Source organism: Marmota marmota, unplaced genomic scaffold (genome assembly GCF_001458135.2).
Source record: "Marmota marmota marmota unplaced genomic scaffold, marMar, whole genome shotgun sequence".
NCBI lineage: Eukaryota > Metazoa > Chordata > Mammalia > Rodentia > Sciuridae > Marmota > Marmota marmota.
The window spans coordinates 39,635,579-39,659,261 of NW_026000037.1; the positions used below are offsets into that span (position 1 = coordinate 39,635,579).

The 23,683-nt window shown below is 37.3% G+C and overlaps 1 protein-coding gene and 1 pseudogene across 1 annotated transcript; both read left to right on the forward strand.

The window, feature by feature from the left end:
- Positions 1-2,056: 2,056 nt before the first annotated feature.
- Positions 2,057-2,842, forward strand: LOC107136618 (microtubule-associated protein RP/EB family member 1-like). Its single transcript, XM_048811958.1, has one exon. The coding sequence runs from the start codon at positions 2,057-2,059 to the stop codon at positions 2,840-2,842; it is 786 nt and encodes a 261-aa protein (XP_048667915.1).
- Positions 2,843-2,916: 74 nt separating this feature from the next.
- Positions 2,917-23,683, forward strand: part of LOC107136619 — a 46,370-nt pseudogene continuing 25,603 nt past the window's right edge.

Sequence of the window (23,683 nt, forward strand, 5' to 3'; positions counted from 1 at the left end):
TGTGTACATAATACCATCATCTCCAAATAATAACCATTTTGAGTTTCTAACTTTAATAATTTGTTTGTTTGCTTTATATACTGACTAAGCCTCCCTACACAATATTGAATAGAAATGGTGATAATACACACCTTTGTCTTATTCCTGAACTGAGGGCAAAAGATATTTACTATTTTCCCATTAATAATTAACAATAAATGCTTTAGATATATAAATTATAGTATAAATATTTTTTTCTGTTTCTAACTCCTAAAATATTTTAGCATAAATAGGTGTTGAATTTTATTAGATGCTTTTTCTGCATCCATTTAGATTATCATGTTGCTTTCTTATATTTTTACTGTAGTATATTATGATTGAATTCTTAATATTAAGCATTGCTAGAATAAAGTCAATTTGGTTACTATGTATTTAATTTGCTAATGTCTTGAGGATTTGAATTTCTATTTATAAAAGGATTTGATTTTTAAATTTTTCTTTTTTGAATAACTTTGCTAGGTTTTAATATCAAGGCTATACTGGTCACATAAAATAGTTGGGAGATGTTTCTTATTTTTCCATTGTTCATGTTTTCTCCTGGAGCATGGTCTGTTAGGAGTTTCAAATGTAAGTCTGGGGTGTTTATGAAGAACACACCTTAGAAAGCCTAAATTCCAGTTTTTTCTCCTTACAGTCAGATTGCCAAAGCATCTGCAGCTTAGCTATTTTAGCCTTTTAGCAATTGGAGTCTTCTAAGTTTCTGTATGTCTTATCCTATGCATATAGAGCACAGAAGTCATCAATGACTCAAGGAAGAACTGCACAACGAATGCTGGGTACAATTCTCTGCAGCATTCTCTTCTTAGCACAAAGAACATTCAAATTCTAGTTCATAGTAACTCTAAATTCCAGCTTTTGTATCTCTGTCCCAGTAAAGCTGCTGTAGCTCTAGGATGCTGCTTTCTTCCCAGCCTGTGCCCCAGGTCTTGAGTGTTAAAAGCAGCAGTGAACATAGGACCCACCTCAATTTTTTTCTTTCTCTTTGGGACCTTAGTCTCTCAAATCCAACTGTCTGGATTATTCTCCAGTGACTTTATAAAGACTGTTTTGTTGTTGCTGTTGTTGGTTTGTTTTGTATTTTATTTACCTTTTATAGTTGATATCAATGAAAAGTTATTCGATAAGAGCTCCTCCATCATAGCTACAATCAGAAGCCTCTCAATAGAGCTTTAAAATAGATGAACATGAGACATCACTACTTACTCTATCATTTCACATCTGCCAACAAGCTGCTCTTTTGCTGAGGTCAGGAGTTTGAGCCCCAGTCAGGGACCTGATGAAAGCCTTTATCTAACTCTCCGGAGCCCTGTAATTGTTTACTGGATGGGAGTCATCTTCATGGTCCGTTGGTGCTGCCTCCAGATAATTTTTTTGGTAGTAATATTTATATGACTATTCATTGGGGCATGATTTTACACAGACTAGATTTCTCAAATTTTCTCAGTTGACACTAAAACTGGAGATACTACATGACATAGTAAGCTTGCTTATTTGTTTTTCTGTTCAAACAGCTACCATTTCCCCTTATAGAGGAAAAATAAATACTACCTCATAAATCAGAAATATGAACCTATCACCTGAGCAATAACAATGAATATACCTATGATTGATTCATTACCTGGAACTTCAGCAGTCATAGTAATTCAAGAAATGTTTATTGCATAAATTTCTTCCATATGGGCCCCAATGCATGTCCTGTTAATGTTAACCACATACAGTCAGAAATTTATAATAGAGTCCAGAGGACTCCTATGGTCCTATTCCTGGTCCTTTTTTGGAAAAATCCTGTATATTGATTTTTAAAAGAGAGAAATACCTACAACTGAAATACTATTCTGTCACTGTGCGTCTAAGAGCAGCATGCAGATAGGTTTATTTAATCTATAATAAAAATATTTTTTTAATTTTAAAAATTAATTCTGGCTTACGTCAGCACGTCACGAGGTGTTGGGGCGGGTGAGGTCACCACGCTTGGGCAGGATCGGCAGTTTGAAGGAGTCGGAAGACTCAACGGAAGATGGCAGTGACCCGTACCGACCTAAGTCGACTTGACATGCTGGCCTGGATCAATGAGTCTCTGCAGCTGAATGTGACAAAGATCAAACAGTTGTGCTCGGGGGCTGCCTATTGTCAGTTTATGGACATGCTATTCCCTGGCTCCATTGCCTTGAAGAAAGTGAAATTCCAAGCCAAGCTAGAACATGAATATATCCAGAACTTCAAAATACTACAAGCAGGTTTTAAGAAGATGGGAGTTGACAAAATAATTCCTGTGGATAAATTAGTGAAAGGAAAATTTCAGGACAATTTTGAGTTCGCGCAGTGGTTCAAGAAATTTTTTGATGCAAACTATAAAGGAGAAGACTATGACCCTGTAGCTGCCAGACAAGGTGGAGAAACTGCAGGCACTCCTTCCCTGGTTGCTGCAGCTCCCAACAAACAGAAGAAACCCCTCCACTCCAGCAATGCGGCTCCCCAGAGAACCGTTTCGACACGGAAAACTACCGCAACTCCCAAGGTCGCCCCAGGGGTGGTGCGAAAGAATCCTGGTATGGGAGACGGGGACAGCAAAGCAGCCGAATGGATGCAGCGGGTCAACGTATTGAAGCATACTGTAGAAGGTTTGGAAAAAGAGAGAGATTTCTACTTCGGAAAGCTGAGGAACATTGAATTGATTTGCCAGGAGAATGAGGGGGAAAGTCACCCTATACTGCAGAGGATTGTAGACATTCTCTATGCCAGAGACCAAGGCTTTGTGACACCCAATGAAGGGGCCTCAAAGGAGGAACAAGAAGAGTTTTAACAACCTACACCAGCAGAGCAACTAGAATTAACATCTAGTTGATTCCCCTGGGAAACAAACAAAAAAAGTTGACCATGGGTGGGGCTCGCCTTGAGGATGGTGGTCAACTGATTGCTGGAGGTATTCTGATGTAATCCGCTGAGGTGGAGACTTCAGTAGAGAAATGCAAAGACCAACTTGAGTTTAAAACTAATGTGAAATCTTGTCAGAGAATGTTTCAATAAACAAATGCCTTAAGAATATTTAAAGTATGCTTCCATATTTCAAAATAGAGTAACATGACCTGTGTCTAACATTTTGTCTGGGAAAGAAGGGCCAGATCTCAGAACCTTTTGGAACCTGCTGTCACAGGTCTTACAGGGTTGCTTAAATCCTCACAGTTCTAGGCTTTGGCTCAAAAGGAGAGTTAAGAAATTTCTCTGTAAAGCCATTTGGTGTCATTGACCAATCGCATCCCTGCAAAAAGCAAGATGCATGGTTGCCTGGATGAATAGAAAGTATTTTTCAGCCCAGAGATGTGGGTTTTTTCATTCATTCCTGAAATTTCTATGTATTGTCCTTTATGGGAAATGTTTTGTCCAGTTTTTTAATCTAACCCCTATTTGGGGGAACTTGACCACATCTCTGAGATTTGGATAAGGATTGTGTCCTCTCTTCCTGTTTTTAAGTTTACAAATAACATGTTTCTCCTCTCTGCTCCCCTTGCCCATTGGAGACTCCTCTTTGGCTCCTTAAGTTTGCTACTTACTATTGGAAGTAAGCAAGCAGGTGATTGTGCTGCAAGTTCTTGCTGGACCTCTAGCAAAGGCATGATCAGTGAAGGCCATCTTTGCCTCAATCTACAAGGCTGGGGTGGTTTCAATATCTGCTGTTCATGGCTCTCCATTGTTAGCCAAATACTTTGCCAGTATTTCACTAGTCTCTTTTAGAGAGAAAATTCCCTATTGTGTTAGCTAAATATTAATTTCTTTTGCAGAAATACAGTACCATGTCTGGATTAATTCTTAATACTGAAAATATTCAATTTCTTCACCTTATTTGCTTTGCCCATGGCCTATTCAGTCCCTTTGTCTGGCAGAATTGTGTAAAATATATGTTACTCACTACTGACAGGTTTGTGTTGATCTGTTTATGGTGGTAGCTTGTCCAAAAATATATGTGGAAAACAGATATTTTATGATAAAATTGCTGTGTAGTGCATGCTCTGTGTGAAATTCAGAGGAGAACCCAGATTCATTGATTAAAAATGTCAAAAAACGCAAGTAACTAGCCATTCTTCCAAAGTGGCCTTTTAGATCTTTGTTGCCCTAAAATTCCATTTTATCAGAAACCTAGTTTCCATCTGTCTTGTTGACAGGGTTGCCCCCCCACACACACACTTTTGTTAAACAGTTTCTAAATAAAATTCTGTATTTCAAGAAAAAAATTAAAATAAAAAATTTTTCTGAGCTGCTAGTTTCCTAAATTCTACAGGAGAAAAACATTCATATAGTGGTAATGTCACTGAAAAGCTTGGTGGCATTAATTTCCAAGTAGCCATGGAAAGAGATGAATAGGAGCAAGAGTTGGGGGAAAATGTATTGCTCAAAAAAGATCTCAGTCCCTGGTTTTAAGCTGTCAGTCCTATTGTCTGTCTTCTTGGGGCCTCCATTCTCTCACAGTTGTTTTATCCTGAAAGGGCTTGCTTTTTGATATTCAGGGACATTACATGTTATTGGTCTAAATCACTTTGCCTTGGTCGTTCATTCATGCTGATCCAGCTTCACATGATCAGATGATTACAGATTATTACAGAAAAAAATCTTGCTCCTGTTGGGGTTCTGTACACAGAACCCCAAAATACAGTACTTTGGAATCTGTGAAAACTAAAAAGCTGAAAAGTGTCTCTGACCTCTCTTCAAGACTCTCCTGAGATAGGTGTCCTGCCCTATCCTTGGAGAAAAGGGATGAAGACACAGCGGTGCCAAGAAGAATCTGACCCAACTGGCCTTGCCATGTTCTCTTGGTCTGTTACCATTAGATCATATCCCCTCTTATCCAACCATTCTTCCACACACCCATCCACTCTTGAGCAAACCTAAAGATGCAGAATCCCCATTTCCTTGATTCTTCATTTCTGAAGGCTTCCGGGTCACATAAAACTTTGATTACATATATTTTTTACACTTTTATCTCATTTATCTCTCTTTTGTCATGGAGGTGTTGGTTATCAACCTAGCAATGGATAAGGAAACGATATTTCTTTTCCGCCCCTACCTTCAGATCTACCAACAGTGAATAGCAATGTGTGGGACCACCCTCATCTGCAGCCTATATGAAACATGAAAGAAACCTCACCATACATTTGGTGACAGAGTGAAAAAATAAAGTCACACTTCTGCTTTAGGTCAGGGAATGAGTTAATGACTATTCAAAGTCAGCTTTCTTCCTAAGATTCTCTAATTATATAATACCATATCAACTTATTATAAGAAATTCATTATGCCACCTATATATGGATGATGCGACAGTATGGGAAAATCTGGGTATTCTCTTAGAGACATTCCAAGACACTGGAGAATAGAAGAAAACAATTCACCAAAAGAGAAAGTAGATTCTCTATGATCTGAAACATCAACCAACAAGTGTGTGGTAACACAGACTCACATTCCTAAAACTCCTGCCCTTAAAGAATTCATGGACTAATTAAGAAATAACTAAAATAGATGCTGTGGAATAACACTAGCATATTTCACAGGATTTGGGGCATTTCAAGTCTGGCAGTAGTCATTGGTGATACATAATTTTTTATTCGAATTTCTCTTACATATTGAAAGTAAGAGAAATAAATATCCTTAAGGATAAGAACTATGCTTTCTTCATAAAACCTAAAATGACATTCCACAACTATCTGTCCATTGAAAAGGTTTGGGATGTAGTCAGGTCTACTCCATGCAAATTCTTTTTCAGAGCAAAACTGCCACTTCAAGTTCATGAAAAGAGATGTTTTCTGGTCCCTTGAGATGCAGCAGAATGAAATACTACTTATTGGGGAGTACTATTAACATCAGGAAGAGCAGAATGGCTGTTCACACTACATATGTCTTTCAGAAAAATTCTCCTGAAAATGATTAAGAAATTATCTGTGAAGGATTCACAAGAAGTTCTTAAAGTTATGTGTGCTGAGTTAGTGCTGCCTGGCATTCTATTTGAGAGATTAATTTAGAACTTTGGAGTGGACAATCACCCATGCTCAACCTTGACAGCCTGACTTGTATGCTAAGGGCTTAAGTTTCTGTAACTTCAGCAAAAGATTTACTCCCCAAAGCAGACACAGTGCAAAAAAATAAATAAAATTCAAATATGTAAAAGGCTGTAAAGTTTGACTTACTAAAAATGGGACATTTTCAGTGGTGCTCAGGGAAGGGTCCCCTTGTAGAGGTACCTTCAGTGTTTTCAAATAAGTTTGCTATGCCTTTCTTTTCATTTTCAAATCACCTGAGGCTTAAGAGTTTATATGTTTTGCACTTTTCTCTGCTTTTTGATGCTTTTCTGTCTCAGGAAAGCTCATTTTTATGTTACCAAGGATAACAAAGCTGTTTGGGCCAGGACCCACAGGGCAACCTGCCTCATGGTTTGTTTGAGGTGGTTGTCTTTCAGAACATTCCACTCTGCTATTAAAGAGTGTCTAGTTTCTCTGAACTTTAGATGATGTGACTAAGAATACCAGGAAGATAATAGTGGCTCAAATAATATTAATTGGAATTAACTATTCCTATAATTATCAAATATTCAAATTTACAAATAAGCAGTAACAGGAGAGTTGTAAGGAAAAAAAAATGGAAATCTCTCTTATAAAAAGAAACAAGATATACAAAAATAATAAATGCAAAAAAAGGTTCCTAATCCTCATGACTCTGGTTTTATTACATAAAAGTTATGGGGAGCCATTGATTTGGGACTGAGTACCTACACTAGTAGGCCTCAATAGACCAAAGCAAGATAGAGTCACTCAAGCTGGGATTCCACATCACCAAAAGGAAGCCTACGCTGTTTACTTGTAAGATATGACTTTCTGAGAAATTGGGAGAAAGATGATAATAAAATCCCCCCCCCCAAAAAAAATAATAATAACTAGGAGATTCACAGTAAGCAATCAAATCAAAAGGGACCTGATCTACCTAAGCTGGCATAAGGAAGTTCTCTCTGCTTTAACCCACACAAGGAAAGTAACCTGAAGTAACTTGATGTTAACCATTCCACTTTTTGCTGTGCTGTCTCTTCGTTCCTGTTCAAGCTTCCTTACAAAAACCAATCGCTCTGCCACGCCCAGTGGAACGCCCATCTATTTTGTAGACTGAATGCAGCTTGATTCAGAATCACCAATAAAAGCCAATTTGATCTTTAAAACTCAATTTGTTGAAATTTTGTTTCTTCACAGTTCTCAGCACCTGTATCAGATGTATCCCAGTTGCTCTGTGGGATTGAAACTCTGATTAAAACACAAGATTCTTTGTCAGTAAGAAAAACATTTCAGTGTAAGGATCTTTTGGTAATTACTTGTAGCAACACCAACGACTTCCTATATGTTACAAAAGTATTTAGAAATGTCCATGGATTCTGCCTATGTTAGGAAATCTATGTTGAGAAGCATATTTGTGGTGGTGTTTTAAAAAAATCATTTAGAGGAGCTGAGATTTTGTAACTGAGAAAAAATCATTTCAGATTCTACTCATTAAATAAGAAAGAAAAATGGTTATTTGAGGAAATAATGAGAGAAAATGTTTTGAAAAAATATAGCACAGTTGAAAACATGAAAGCAAATCATTTCACCTTGTTTTTGTTATAATGGAGGAGGCTTGGGTTTGGCTTCCACAGAGGGATTTCATTTGTAGTAAGCCACCCCAAGATTCCAGTGCTTTAAACTGAGGTCATATATACACCATATTAGATGTAAAAGTCAGAAATCCTCACACCTGTTTTAGTGCCCTAAATTTCTGCTTTAAGGCTGTTAGTAAAGATGTCCAGACTTCAGTTCTTGACCTTCTCATGAAGACCAGGAACTACTTAAAGTAAACTATTGCATATCCACAAGCATCAATCAACTCCAGTGATTTTTTTTCAAGCAGAAATCTCTGAATAGCAGGTCTGTATTTGATTTCTGCCAGTGACAAGAAGCTCACTACTTTGCAGAGTGTTCACTATTAGCTACCAGGGAAGTCTGTGTTTTATATCTCTGACCAGGGCTCTCGATGGAGTATGTGGCAAACTACTTCAAGGTCTGCACTTTGGCTTTTGAGGAAACAGCAGAAGCCAAAAGGTCTCTCTGACCTTCTCCCAACCCTTCTCCTCTGAATCAGGCCATAAGAAATTCTCTGAACTGATTCTGAAGCAGATCAGAAGTCCTATTTTCCAGAGGTGCCCATGCTATACCTGGAAGAAAAGAACGTTCTTATTCTTGAAGACACAGAGACACAAAAAAGAATGTGAACTCACAGTTCTTTATGAAGTCCCTCCAATGTATTACCACTAGTTCTTTCTCTTCAATCTCCAATCATATTTCTTGGTGATTGTGTATTCTTTATCAGGTCTAAATGTAAAAAATGCACAGGTTTATCTGTTTCTTTGGTTCTTCATTTCCAGAAGTATTTGTGTCATGTAAAACTTGTTTCAAATAACATTGTATGCTCTTCTCTTGTTAATCTTCCTTTCTTATAGGACCCTCAGCCATGAAACTAAGATATTTCCTTTCCCCTACACTCATTTTTTAGTATTTATTTTTTAGTATTACATGGACACAATATCTTTATTTTACTTTTATGTGGTGCTAAGGATCAAACCCAGTGCTTCATGCATGCTAGATAAGCACTCTACCATTGAGCCACAAGCCCAGCACTCCCCTACACTCTTAATCATTTAATTCTTCCCTTTAGAAACATAGTAAATTAAATCCCCAAACCAAATTAAATCCTTCAAGCTTTAGAACTCATGCTGTATGACACTTACCATATTTGATGTAATTATTGGCATAGCCCCCACCAAAATGTGCTAAGCTATGTGGGTGGGGAAACCTGGTTTTCCTTCATAGAAGTATCTCCCAGCATACAGCTAGCACATAGCAAGTACACGCAGTATTTCTTAGATGAATAAAGGCATTTTTATTTGTGGACTTGAGAAGAGAAAGTTGAAGCCAAACTAGTTTTTCTTCTTTTTCCAGCTAATTTCTTCAATCTTCTTTTCATCATCTTTTAGTCTCATTTTTCAGGTTAGTGTAACTTCAAAACAAATAGACACACATACCAATGAATGAAGCTGTTTGGAATGCTCTGAACTAATTTGAATACTCCAAAATATTAAACCAATCAGTCAACTTGAGTTTTGAATTCCCAGTATTCCTATTTTATGCAAAATGTAGAAATACATTAAAACCTCCAGATAACCAAAATGGATGAGTGAGGAATGTTTATCCTCAGGGTCAAAAGAAGTCTTATGCTGCGTTTTAAAGAATTGAATTAAGTCTTTTTGCTTCAGATGACATCTTTGAAAAAGACTGCCAAGTCTGTGACCTGCAACTCTAGCTTCTGACAATTCATCATTGCCTAGGACCTCAGGAGAAAACTGCTCTGTAGGAGTCCTTTGAGGTGAATAATAGCACTCCTCCTACCCTGCACTAGCTTTTCTGGAAGTCAGGACATTTTATTTTGGATGAAAGTAACTTTTATGAGCAAATATCAGAAGGTACAAACTTTACCTCAGAACACAGCAGCAAATAAGGTTGAAAGACATTTTCAAAGTTGACCTCAGCAATTGTCCAAGATAATATTCCAAGGCTTGGAAGGTTATGTATGAAATCATCAGGGCTTTGGGTCCATGAGCACAAAATGTAAACCATCATGAGGTCATTTACTTGAAAAAAGGAAAAACGAAGACTAAAATATGAATTGACATTAAAAAAAGAAAAAGAAAACATACCAATTTTGACTTCAAAAGGCCAATGATGTAAGTACCCTCTTCAAATCACAAATTGCTCCCTCTTTTTTTTTTTTCACTCAGTTGATTTCCCGTATCTGTCGATTGAACTGCAGTCCCATCTAAGAAGGCAGCTGCAGCTTGTATGGAAGGAAAGAATATATTTTCTGTATTTCTTCTGGGAAAGACATCATTGATCACAATAGATAATGTTGTTGATAGTTCAAGTCATTGTATCAATAATAAATAACACAGCTACATATAGATTTGTCAATGTATGTGACAGCTCAGATACCAGAGTTTTTCTCCGTGGACTCACATTCCCACACCGTTACTTACCTGTTAGGTGACCTGGGGAAGTCACTTTGCTTTACTGAGTCTGTTTTCTTTTCTATGAAATTATTTTCTGAAAAACAATGGCAGCTGGATCAAAGCATTTTGTTTGTAAGGTCAAAGACGTGATGCTTGTGAAGTTCTAAGTATAACAAACTATTATCTCTGTAATAATAATGCTTATTTTTATAGAAATTTTTGCATTTAACAAGATTATTATTTTTAAAAAATGTTATCAGCTTTTTAAAAAAAAAAAGACAATGACTGCAACTTTTTTCTTTTCCCTTTATTTATTTATTTTTATGTGGTGCTGAGGATCGAACCCAGTGCTTCGCATGTGCTAGGAGAGTGCTCTACTGCTGAGCCACAACCCCAGCCCACAAGATTATTATTTATAATGTTATTTATATTGTTATTTACATGGGTAATTTATATAAATATTAAATATATATTTATAATTATAGAGAATATAATTATTCTTGATTCTTATCATCATTATTGCCATATCAAGCATTGAGTCTAAAACACACAGATGTTTTCTCTGCGCTTTACCCTGACCTCAGGGCATCGTCTGGGGATGAAGCCAGATGCCCAGGGCTGAGGAAGGCTAGGCTTTTGTTACTAATAGAGAGACAGCTGGATGGGAGCCGAGAAACCTCCAGAAAGCCAGTTCCCTCAGGTGTAATCATCGCCCCCTCCTAAGCCCCTTACCACATGCACAGCATTCTTCTAATCTCCAAAGGTCCATGCAGGGCCCTACTCTTCGGGTTTATTTTGATAAATGCTCAGGCTCCAGAGAGCCAAGAAACTTGATTCCTTTGCTTTTCAAATAGCAAACCTCTACCTGCACAAGGAATGCTTAGATGAGGGCCTCGAGATGAAAAGTTCTGAGTTAAACAGGCAGTTCTCCCCTTAACCTATTGTCTGCTCTGTTCCTCACCTCAAAGTCAGAAGAAAAATGCTTACAGATAAAGACAGTTGTAAATCACTAGTGAAAAGTTAAATATGATGTAGCAGATATAAATTTTATCTTGAAAATTAGGGTTATGATGGAACTGCCTTTGTATTTAAAGCCAACAATGTTCTCAGAGGAATTATATGTATGTTGATAAAATTGTTCTGCCGAGTAACATAGTTCAGATTCTTTGCTGTATTTCAGTATTCTTTATATCTCCTGTTCAACATAAATTACCCCTGGCCATTGAAAGTGAGTAAGAGACACCATTTTTTTTTTTCCATTGGAAAGAAGAACTAATATTTCTTGAGTACTGTTTTCTTCCAAGAAGCCTGTGTTTGGGTTATATTGTGCTATTTGGTTGAGAAAACCTACATCATTTTTCAGACCAGGCACTGAGACTCAAAGAAGTTAAAAAAAAATTGTCTAAGTTCCTAGTGCTAGAAAATAGGAGATGGACTTAAAATGCCGATGTGTATGATAATGAAGACTGAAGAAATGCTGAGTACTGCTAGAGAGCTTTCATCCCACCCATTAAACAGATTGAATCCACAGCAACTTATCTATAATTTCCAACACTTTGTGAATCTGAGGGAATATAACTTTGAAGTTTGAGAAATTATGTAGTATCTGCATTTGATAATCAATTTCCTGGGAGAAAATCTTTGCTAGCTACTTACATTTCTGACACAGGATTAATGTTTAGATAATATAAAGAACTCAAAAAACTTGACAGCAAAAAAACAAATAACTCAATTAATAAAAGGGCAAATGAATTAAACAGACACTTTGCAAGAGGAGAAATATAAACAATGAATACATATATAAAAAAGTTCAATATCATTAGCAATTAGGGAAGTGCAAATCAAACTACACCTGAGATTTCATCTCACACAAATCAGAATGGCAGTCATCAAGACTACAAACAATAGTAAATACTGGAGAGGATGTGGAGAAACAAGAACACTTTTACACTGTTGGGGGGATTGTAAATTAGTACAACCGTTATGGAAATTAGTATAGATGTTCTTCAAAAGACTAGGCATGGAACCACCATATGGCCCAGCTGAACCACTCTTTGATATTTATCCTAAAAAATTAAATCATCAAATTATAATGATACATGAATAACCATGTTTATAGAAGCACAATTCACAATAGCCAAATTATGGAACCAGCCTAGGTGTCCATCAACAGATGAATGGACAAAGAAAATGTGGTATATATACACAATGATATCCTATTCAATCATAAAGAAAAATGTAATTATGTCATATGCAGGAAAGTGAATGGAACTTGAGATCATTATGTTAAGCAAAATAAGCCAAGCTCAGAAGTTTAAGGGTCATATGTTTTCTCTCATATATGGACTCTAGAGAGGAAAAAGAAAAAGAAAGATGGGGGTGGGGTTGTGACTGCATAAGTAGATCAATAGAATAGAAGAAAGGGACCAGGAGGTGGGATGGGGGAAGAGAGCGGAAAGTCCTGGGGAGGAATAGTGAGCAAATTATATTATTATCTTTTGTATATGTACTAATATATAACAACAAATCCCACAATTATTTAGAACTATAATGCACCAATAAAAAATCTGGAAGGGGGAAAAAAGTAAAAAAAAATAATATTAATAATCAATTCTAGCTCATTTGTTAGCTTACATTTTATTGGCTATATTTCTTCACTGTGATATAGTCTTTGTGTGCAGATATCTTAGTCACCTTTATGTCATAGCCTATAAAAATTTCTCCCATTGAGAAACAGCTTAAGAAATATTTTGATCTTGAATGAATAGGATATTTAAATATGCCTAGTTCTATAATTTGGGCAGAGGTCCACGTGTTAAAATCCCAGTCTCCAGAGTGACAGTACTGGGAAGTGGTGGAGCCTTTGAGAGGTGGGGCCTTATGGAGGGTCTATAGGTCACTGGGATGTGCCCTTGAAGGGGACTGTAATAACTCCATGAGCTGAGTGGCTTTACTCCACCATGAGTTCCCACCCCCATATACTACCTTGCCACAAGCTGAGAGCAATAAGGTCAACAGATCATCAACTGGAACAACCACTCTTTTCTCTTTATAAGTTAAACACCCAGGAAGATGAGTTATTAGGAAGTCAATTCTCACTTTCCCTCTGGAAGTGAAGAATGTTAGTAATAGCTCCAATGTCTTGTAGAATTTTCTCATTGTGATATATATGGCAGAAAAGAAATCTTTCCTTCTGCTTTGAAAGTACAAGTAGCTATTTCATTAAGTCCAGAGAGTATAATCATTATTTATGACTTTGACATGCACTAAATCTAAACTACTGAATCCTTGATAATTCTTTAATTTTGTAAAAAAGTTTTTTTTTTTTCCAAAATTCCTTGGGCTAATCATAACAATAGAAGCACTGACACTGGGATGATGTGCATGTATTGCTTTAGATTTGACATCAGATTTTCCTCACAAGATTCTTCTGTATTAGTGAGCTCAGTTGGATAGAGCTTTATAAAATGGGGCCTTGGTTGTGAGTTGAAATCCCTGATGGAATAATTAGCTTATGCTTGTTTTCAGGACACAGTATTGATTCCAAGCTCTAGCCAGCTGGGGTTCTGTGCCTAACATGGCACCCTTAACATGTTAGTTACTCTCTGATTTTTCTGTCATTATTTGTTTATGTGTGTATGTGAGTGTGTGTGTGTGTGTGCATGTGTGTGTAAAGATAAATGCCTTGGTTGTTTCTTTATTTCTTCTTCCCTGAGTACACCTGTACATTCAATTGCTGACAGAACCAATACTTGATAAAACTGTGAAGTACTCATGTGTGCATATAGTTCCCTGTTTTCATCTTTTCACATTTTGGGGCCTTCCCGTAAACTCTCTCCTCCCCGACTTTCTCTTCATCCTGCTCATTACCCCCATCCCCACCCTTGTTAAAAATCTGCTTGCAGAAACATATCCACATCAGCTATTTGCACTTGCATTTAATTTGTATTTGGACCTTATCTTGCCAAAGGATTTTTAAACTTTATGTTTTGCTTCCTTATTAAAACATCTCTAGAACAGATCAGAAAGAAGGTTTGGTTTAGATTAACTTTTGTTTTGATATGTTGTGTTTTCTAGAAGAAGCATAAGGTAGGTAATAAAAGAACAGAGGTTCAGCAGTTCCTTAGACCTAAGTTTGAACCCTCACGTTCTAAGGCTTCATATCTTCTTGAAAGGAGGGAATAATCAGTCTACATAAAGATGACGTTAATATTAATGAGATCTTTTATAAAAAGAACAAAAGCACTACCTTGTGTATAAGAGATGCAATACATATGACATGTTTTTCTCCTCTGAGCAGCGAGGGTCTCTGTTTTCTATGAAGGACAAAGCATGATCATCTGTTAAGAGTGAAGTGGATGTCGTAGGGCAATAAAATTGAATAATCTTGAAGGATTAGAGTAGCTGCTGTGGGGAATGAAAAAGGGAAACGAACAAAAACAAGCAAAATGGGACCAGACAATGTTAAGGTCAGGGCTGAGTTGGAGATTATACATTGATAGGGGCACTATGATGCAGGACTCAGGTGCCCGGGATGGGGTCAGAGGTAACAGAATGCTAACTTGGCCCAGAGTCTGGACCATGGCTGTCCTAGAGCCTTGTGAGAGAGATTCTTGTCAACAACAGCAAAGACTTAGCCCTCCATCAGGGCTAAGGAATAGCCAGCTCTCGGGTCTGGTCTTTGTCGAAACTACACTAAACATTCATTAAGAATGTGCTGCTGTCACAGGAGGCCCGGATTCCTGTCACAGGAGGCCCGGATTCCTGACCCAGTGCCTGCTTTCTCAACAGGAAACAGAAACCTGGTTTGGTTATGATTGTGGAAGATTTACTTCCTAACTCTAGGGTTCCCTTTCTCTTTTAGGTTAAACAAAAGGATGTGACACAGGGCATGGGACCAAGGTCAGGGATGTCTGTTTATCCTGGATTTCCTCTCTGTCTTCATCACCATGTTGACATGCTATCACTCTTGGCCTGAGTCTGGACATCATCTTTTTTTGAAACTTAGATATAGAGAAAGGTAGTTTCTTTGTTTACACATCTACGTAAGCTATTCTGATGGTTCTGGGGTTTTTTGTTGTTTTTGTTTTTGGTTTTGTTTTCTTTAAATGTGTTACTGCTTCCCTTAGTCCAATCATTGGTCCATTCAAAATTCCTCTGTTTCCTTCTCACTAGCCACCTGGGACATAAATTGCAACCTCTACCTCAAATTCACCAACAGACATCACTAAAAAAGATGTTTCACTTTTTCCGCAGTGTGAGAGTATGTTTTGGTTTGGTTTGTATTTCTGTTTGTGTTGTTGTAATTACACTTCATGATGTACTAGGAGCTTCTTGCATCTGTTTTATATCTGTTAAGAAATTTGGGGAATTTTTGGTTGCTATTGACTGTTTCTTCTGCCTCATTCTCTCTCTTTTTTCTTTTTGGCATTCCAATTACACATATGTTAGACCGATGCTATCCTACATGTCTTCAATGCTCTAGGGAGTTTTGTTTTGGTTTGATTTTTGTTTGTGTTTTATTTAGGTAATTTTGCTCTGCTTTTTTTTCCCCTCTTTGTGTTTTAGATCTGGTAATTTCTGTTGACCTATCTTCGTGTTCATTGATTCTTCCCTCGGCTTGTCATGCCTAATAATGAGTCTAGCGAAGGCACTCTTCATGTCTGTTACCATGTCCTTTTCAAAATTCTAATGTCTATAACTTCCATTTGCCTCTTTCTTATAATATCTACTTCTTTGATGAAATAAGTATTTGATGTAGCACATTGTTCACCTTCTCTATTAGAGTAGGGGTCACCAAACTATGGTGTAGGGACAAGATCTAACCAGTGGTCTCCTTTTATATGGCCTGTGTATTTAGAATGTTTTTTACATTTTAAAAATATTTCTTAAAACTTCTCTTAAAAAAGAAAATTTTGTAGATGGGCACAGTGGCACATGACTTTCATCCCAAGAACTCAGGAGGCTGAAGCAGGAAGACTGCAAGTTCAAGGCCAGCCTCCACAATGTAGCAGGACCCTGTCTCAAATTAAATAATAAAAAGGGGCTGAGGGTATAGCTCAGTGAGTGTTCCCGGGTTCAATTTCTAGTACCAAACTGAAAACAACAAAACAGAAGAATCTGCAACAGAGATTACATGTGGCCTATAAAACACAAAATACTTATTATCTGATCATTTGGAGAAAAAGTTTGCTAATCCCTACATGAGAGTCTTTGACATATTACTGTTATTTTAAATGTTCTTTTAGCCAGTTACAACATCTGTGTTACACCTGAATATGCTCCTAATGATTTCTTTGCTTCTTGGCAGTATATTACTTTTGTTTACCTTGTTTGGTATTTTTTTTCTTCAAGAAAAATATCCAACAATGAGGGGGGAGGTAAAAATGAGAAATCTTATTGAAGAGAATAAGACCATGGCAAATGTTTTTGAGGTTGGAAATGGACATGTCTTTCCTTCTGCTCAGCCTTTAGTTCGGGAGGTTGAATTAATCTGCTCAGGAGTTGTACTGGATATTAGGTTTGTTGTTGCTATGGATACCACCAGGGCCCCACACGTTTCAAATCCCTCCAGCAATACTTTGGTCTTAGTCTGGGCGATTGTGTGTCAGATGGTTTTTCTCAGTGCTTGTTCCATTCTGCTTTAGGTCTTTCCTTTGCACTCTGCCCCTGAAGAGGTCTGTTTTATGCTCTTGAAACTCCCTCATACATATTCTGCTGTTTCTTGTTACTCAACACTTTGGGGTTTGATGGTTGGGGAGAAGGTCCGTTAATCCTCAGCTTTAGACAGGCACCAAGCTCCTTCTGGGTGCCACATTCCCCAAATTGTCTGTCATGGCCCAGTACATATATCTTCCCTGTCTCCGGGATCAAGGTCTTCCTGTTTCTATCCCACAGCTACAGTAGGTTTTTACTAAGGCAATAGTGTTTGTCAACTTTCTCTCCCATACCCTTCCATAGCAAGGCGCTTTGTGTGTGTGTGTGTGTGTGTGTGTGTGTGTTGTGTGTAAATCAGGGAGACTCTTTCTGATGGAGTTTCATGTCCCACCCTTGAGGACTGCACATGAAGGACGCTTTCTCAGATGTCTTGTCAGTCTTTTTTTGTGAGCACCTGATTTAATACATAGAGCAAAAGTCTACAGGAGAAGGGGAGCTCTTATATATTTGCAGCCCCCTGAGGCTCTACACTCTCCTGCCAAACCACATTCAGCCTCCACAAATTCATATCTATTACAGCTGAGTTCTCACCAGCCTCTGACTCTATCAGGCTGACAAATGCTTGCATTTCATTTACCCAATAGGCAGTCTAGGCTTAGTTTTCTTTCTTTCTTTTTTTATTATTTGTTCTAATTATTTATACTATGCTTAGTTGTCATACTGGTCAGTTGCTCTGAAATCTCAGCTCTCTGTTGGCCTCAAGAAAAGTCCTGAACTTTCAATTTGCCTAGTTATGCTTCTGTTTAAAGGATCAGAGTGATACTCTCTCCACATCCCTGGGTGGAACCCCCAAATCCAGATGCCTCACTTTTTTTTTTTTTGCTTACCTTTTAGTTTCAAAGAGGTACACACAAGTTTATTACCAAAGTCAAACGGTTTTAGAGTATGTCTACCTAATAATGCATGTTTGGAAAAACTCACAAGTTGACAGGGATATCAGAGGAGTACTAGGGATCCTGGGCATAGGCAAAGGGCTATGTTGTGTAGTGGACAGAAGAGCTTTGTTTCATCTGGTCTTATGAGTGAACAGGTTTCAGTGGAATCAGGGACTAAACATGGTAAAACTGCAAGATGAGCACAGAAAAATTATCAGGGAAGTTGAAACTGTTGTTAAGAGGTAGATTGGAGTGATGGATGAGGGGATTCAGAAATCTATGAAGCCAAATATGGGAAGAGAAAAATGGAAGGATCAGAAAGTTAGAGGTTCAACAAGGCCAAGGAGCAGATTCACTGCTAGTAAAACACAGGAGAGCCAGAGAAGCTGATGTGTGGGAAAGAGAAAGAATGAGCATCCCCGGAGCTGAAGGGCTCCAGCTGCTGGCAATCCACTTTATGAAGCAGAATCCTCCCCTCCTGTCGAGGGACGTGGTCATTGAGAACAGCAAAAAGGAAGGCTCTCAGAGATGTCGTAGAGGACAGCCCATGGCAAAGGTCAACACTTCCTCTGGAAACGGAAGCTTTTGCTTCAGATTTCAGAAAGGAGGCAAAGTTCCAAGAGCAAGAAGAGCAGAAGCCAAGGGGGGAACCTCTCAATAAGTCACCAAAACTGAAGGGAATACAAATAAGACATTCAAAGCTGGATAGCAGAGCCAGGAATGGGAGACAGAAGAGGCACAGCCCCTGCCTTGGTGAGGTGGAAGTGCTCCACATTGAAAACACCGTCCACCAACCACAGGCTCAGCATTGAGAGATCAGTTCCTTGACCCTGAAGACTCACCTAGTGGGCTTCTTGGTTTTGTTATTATTGTTGTTCCTTTGAGCCTTGTAACCCATCCACCCTTCACCATCAGCAACCCCTTCCTAAAGCCAACAGAACAAAGGCAAGCTCTTTGTTCTGTTGGCTTTAGGTTATCTCTGCTCAGCTGCCTCCTCATCTCTGTTCCTGGGCTCCACCTGCACAGTCTTCAGGTTGACTCAGCTTCAAAGACTGGTTCCCCAAAGAAGCAATCTACAAAACCTGCCCTAATCTTGAGTGGAGAATCGAGGGGTGCTATCTCTGAGTTTCCTTCTAACTCCATGATTCAATAAGCTTGTCTCAGCTTGGAGAGTCTACCAGGGGTGAATAACCACAAACTGAAAACCACCTTCTCTATTAACTTCAGGCTGTCTGAAGTGGAAAATGTGCTTAGTGTGCAGCCTAGCTTTGCTTTACTTTTTAGTTTCAAAGAGGTACACAAATTTATTACCAAAGTCAAATCAAAACTCCAGAGTTTTGGAGTTTGGAGTTTAGATGGTGTTAGAGTATGTTTACCTAATAATGCACGACAAGCAAAGCTTGTCTAGTTTTAATTTTTAATTTTTTTTTGCAAGTAGTTTTGTTTGGCATTTGGTTATACATAATTGTGAAGTCAAGATCCATAAGAAAAAGAAAATTCATGTAAAACCCAAACTTTTCATGCTAATGAAAATGACAAGGGAATAAAACCAGCAGATAAAATTTCTGGTTTTGCCCTAGTTTGTTCTCCAGTGGATGTATTAATGAACTATAAAATGGGCAGAAAGGTCACCACAAGTGGGATATCTGGGTAAACAGAGACCCTGGAAGATTCATTAGCTTGGATTAATGATAGAGTTGCCTTGGCATGGGACCATGAGAAGCCCAGATTCAATGTGATTGATTATCTACAATTTTGCTATTGAGAAATTTCTCTATTAACACATCTCAGGTCCAGAATGGCTTCATCCTTCAACTCAGCTATGGTATTTTCTCTTGGCATTAAATCAGTCTCATGGGGTTGTAATCGTTTTGTCGCAAGGATTACTCGATTTGAGATACACAAACTCTACATAAACACAGATGAAAAAAGTACACTTGTTCTCACATAAATACTAAAGCCAAATGTGCTAATCCTTTGCTGCCTTCGCAGTAATCTGTCAGGAAACTTTTGCCAAACAGACTGGAATCGAGTCAATGTTACATTTTTAAAAGGAGAATAAACTCTAGGGATAATACTGTGCCAGTTTCCTCCTGACAAAGCTGATGGGCAAATATTTCTGTAAATTTTCTCCTCCTTATGGGAATGAGAATTTCAAATTTCTTGAAATACCCCCAATCAAAAAAAATTAGAAGATGCATCCCTAATAAGCGTTAGCTATACAAATACTAATTTTATGTGATATAAACCTAATCTGAAAATATGTTATGGATGCAATAATGTTTAAAAGCATTTAAAATTATGTGATAAATTTAACATAAATGTTTCCTTACAAATTTTTGTATCTCCCTCATTGACTTGTAACCTAACACACAATATAAGAGAGTTTGATGGGTTGTTAACAATAGTACAGATAAATGCACATTTTTAAATAGTTGCATTGATATTTATGAATTTTTACTGGCTCCTTGTCAGATCCTCCTAGTGTAGCAGATAGAGTTCCTACTATAATTAGTAGTGACAACTCTGACAATGCTCTTATTCTTAGGTTTAGCTTGCATTAACAGTGTTATCTTGTCTCTGAATTTTCTGTGCAAGACATTTTATCAGTCATGTGTTCCAAAACTGTGAAAGTTAACTTAATAAATATGTAAGTAACAATATGAAATAAGAAATATAAGTAATTTTATCCAAAAAATCCACATAGGGAGACACTTCAATTACAATGCATTGAATACACGATCCATCATCTGAAGCCATCAATGTTAACCCCACTCCCATGATATGGAACTCATACTCTTCCTACAAGAGTATGAGTTCTACATATGAGTTCTATACCTTCTACAAAAGCTAAAAATATACATGCAGTGGGTGAACATCACTGTTAGTGTGAAAGTTAGTGTACAAGCAATAAAAAAATAGATTAATCACTCTTCATCAATACTAAAATGTTTTATGCATCAAGGCATATAATCAACGGAGTGAGAAGGGAACTCACAGAATTAGAGAAATATTTAAAAATCATATATCTAGGGCTGAGGATGTAGCTCAGTGGTAGAGCATTTGCTGAGCATGTGCCAGGACCTGGGTTCAATCCCGAGCACTGCAAAAATTAATTAATTAATTAATTAAAAATCATGTATCTGTTGAATGATGAATATGCAGAATATATATATATATATATATATATATATATATATATATATATATATTATATACAATGCAACAGTGAAAAAACAAACAACCCAATTTAAAATTGGGCAGATGTCTTGAATAGCCAACTCTCCATAGAAAAATAGACCAATGAGCAATAAGAGTATGAAAAGATGGTCTACATTATATATCATCAGGAAAATGCAATCAGACCCACAATGAGATATTATTTTACCCCCTATTTGGTTGGCTATTTTTTTAAATAAACAAAAACAGAATAGCAAGTACTGGTTTGGATGTAGAGAAATTGGAATCCTTATACATTGATAGAGGAAATATAAAATAGTGAAACTTTGTTGGAGCTTCAAAAATTTAAATGTAAAATTATTATATGATCTGATCTAGCAATTCCACTTCTATAAATATACCCCAAAGAATTGAAAACAGATATTTTAAAATCAATCTTCATCATAGCATAATTCACAATATCCAAAATATTTAAACAACTAAATGTCCATCCATAATTAAATAGATAAACAAAATATGAATATTATATAACTCTAAAAAGGAATAAAGCTTTGATACATGAGACAACATGAATAAAGCTTGAAAACATTATGCTAAGTGAAATAAACCCAATATAAAGGACAAATATTATATGATTTCACTTACACAAGGTACCCAGTAGAGGAAAATTCATGGACACAGAAAACAGAACAAAAGTTAGGAGGAAAAGGGGACTGGGAATTGTTGTTTAATAGGTGCACAGTTTTTGTCTAGGATAATGAAAAATTATGGAAGTGGATAGGGATGATGCTTTCATAACAATATGAATCTACCTAATGCCCATGCGTTACATACTTGAAAATGATCGGAATGCTTATGTTGCATCTTTTTAAGTACAAGTAAAAAAAAAAAAAAAACCAAAAAATTAAAGAAGATTAATTTTCTTAAGGTTACTATAAATTAAGGCTTTATGATGTTTTCTTTGGTATCCTTACAGGTCTCTATGCGTCTGTTAGGGTCTTCCACTTTGGAGACCACTGGACAACACTAGTCTTAAATCAAACTGTACCTGTAAGTGACTTGCAAGTAACATACATCTTCCTGGGTGATGTAAGGTTTCTCCATGATCTAGGATTATCCTATGTCAATACCCTTTGGACTGTTGTATATTTTTCTAAACAAGTGCCTTAAAAAGTGTTGCCCAGCCAGGCATAATGACATACAACTATAACCACAGCTACTCTACTTGGGAGGCTGAGATAGGAGGATCCTATGTCCAGGGACAGCCTGAGCAGTTTCAACACTCAATCTCAAAACAAAAACTAAAAAGGCTCATTTAGTGGTAGAGTGACCCTAGGTTCAATTCCCAGAGCTGGGGGTGGGGTGGGGAGTATTACCCAACTGAGGGGATAAGTTGAACTGAAATCTCACTCATGCCCTAGAGAAAAGCTGCTTCCTCCTGGGGAATGCATGCATTTTTAAAATCATTTTGAAAGGTCCAAAGTTGCCATATGTGTCACAACCAATATTTCTTATGACTATGACGTAAGTTCAAAACCCTAAAGCTGGAACTTAGAATTTCAGGGTTTCATTCTAATACCCAATCATATACTTTTCCTGGCACATGTAGCAAAAACTGTTGGTTGATGTGCCATCTTTTTATCCAAGACACAAAAAAATCTATTACTTTTTATGAGTGCAAAAAGGCAGGAGAGAGAGAATTGTTGAGTGGGACAGGAGAACCTTCAATCTCCGAGATCCTAGTTAGATTCACTGCATTAGTTAATTAATAAAACATACTGCAAATACTTTGTGCCTAGTGAATGAGGAAAGCAAAAACTAAGAGGCAGAGAGGGCTCCCCAGGGCTCCCAGGTCATTATTGGTCAAAGCAGCATCAGAATCTGGATCCCTGTCAGCTGAGACCCTGGGATACCTGCCAGGTCAGGGAGCAAGCATGGGGGACCCGATCCAGGCACTATTGGGAACATGGGTTCCACAGAGTAGAATGTTAGCGTCCTGAGTATTAACTGAGAGGTTCAAGAAAACTTCATATAAAGTAGAAGAAAGAAAAGAAGAAACTAAGAAAAATGTTGTGACTGCTTATAGTCACCATTTTATGTCAGTTCCCTAGGGCTTTATTTTGCTTTTCTTGTGGACCTTTCTATGTTATCTGTACTCTCGATCTGCCAAGGCAATATCAGAGACAGTGTATACAGTTACCTATATATTCATTTCTCTCCATTTACATAATCGGCATACTCTTTTAAAACTTGTTATCCTTAGTGAATGTTCTGGAATTGCAACTGCTCCTCAAAAGAAGGATGTCAAAAACCTTTTACATCTCTGGCTTAGTTTTGAAATTCCATATCTCCATGAAAATGAATCCAGGACGAGGAAAACAAACCTAAGAAACAATCTCATCTACATTTTTATTGCATTTTAATGGAGTAATAAAATATTTTTTTCCTTAAGAAGTGGAAGTTGTTTTATTGAAAACTTTTTCTTAGTTTGGTTCCTCCCTGTGGAATCCTTCCAAAGCGAAGGTTTTGCCAGATAGCACCAGATTAAGGTGAGAAAATAGAACATCCTAGGGGAAAATTCTTTTTTTTTTTTTACCCATATGACTAATTGTCATCCCACATACCTCTGATTTTTAAGCTCCTCAGATGAAATCCAATGAGCTATAAGCTAAACAACTTGAACACTGGCCAAGTTCACACAAGATGGTATAAGAAACAATGAGAAGGACCTAATTTCTGAGAAGAGTTCTAAAGTGAAAATCTTCACCCTTGGGTTGGATTGTTTCATGGCAGCTGAAACCAAGTTCCT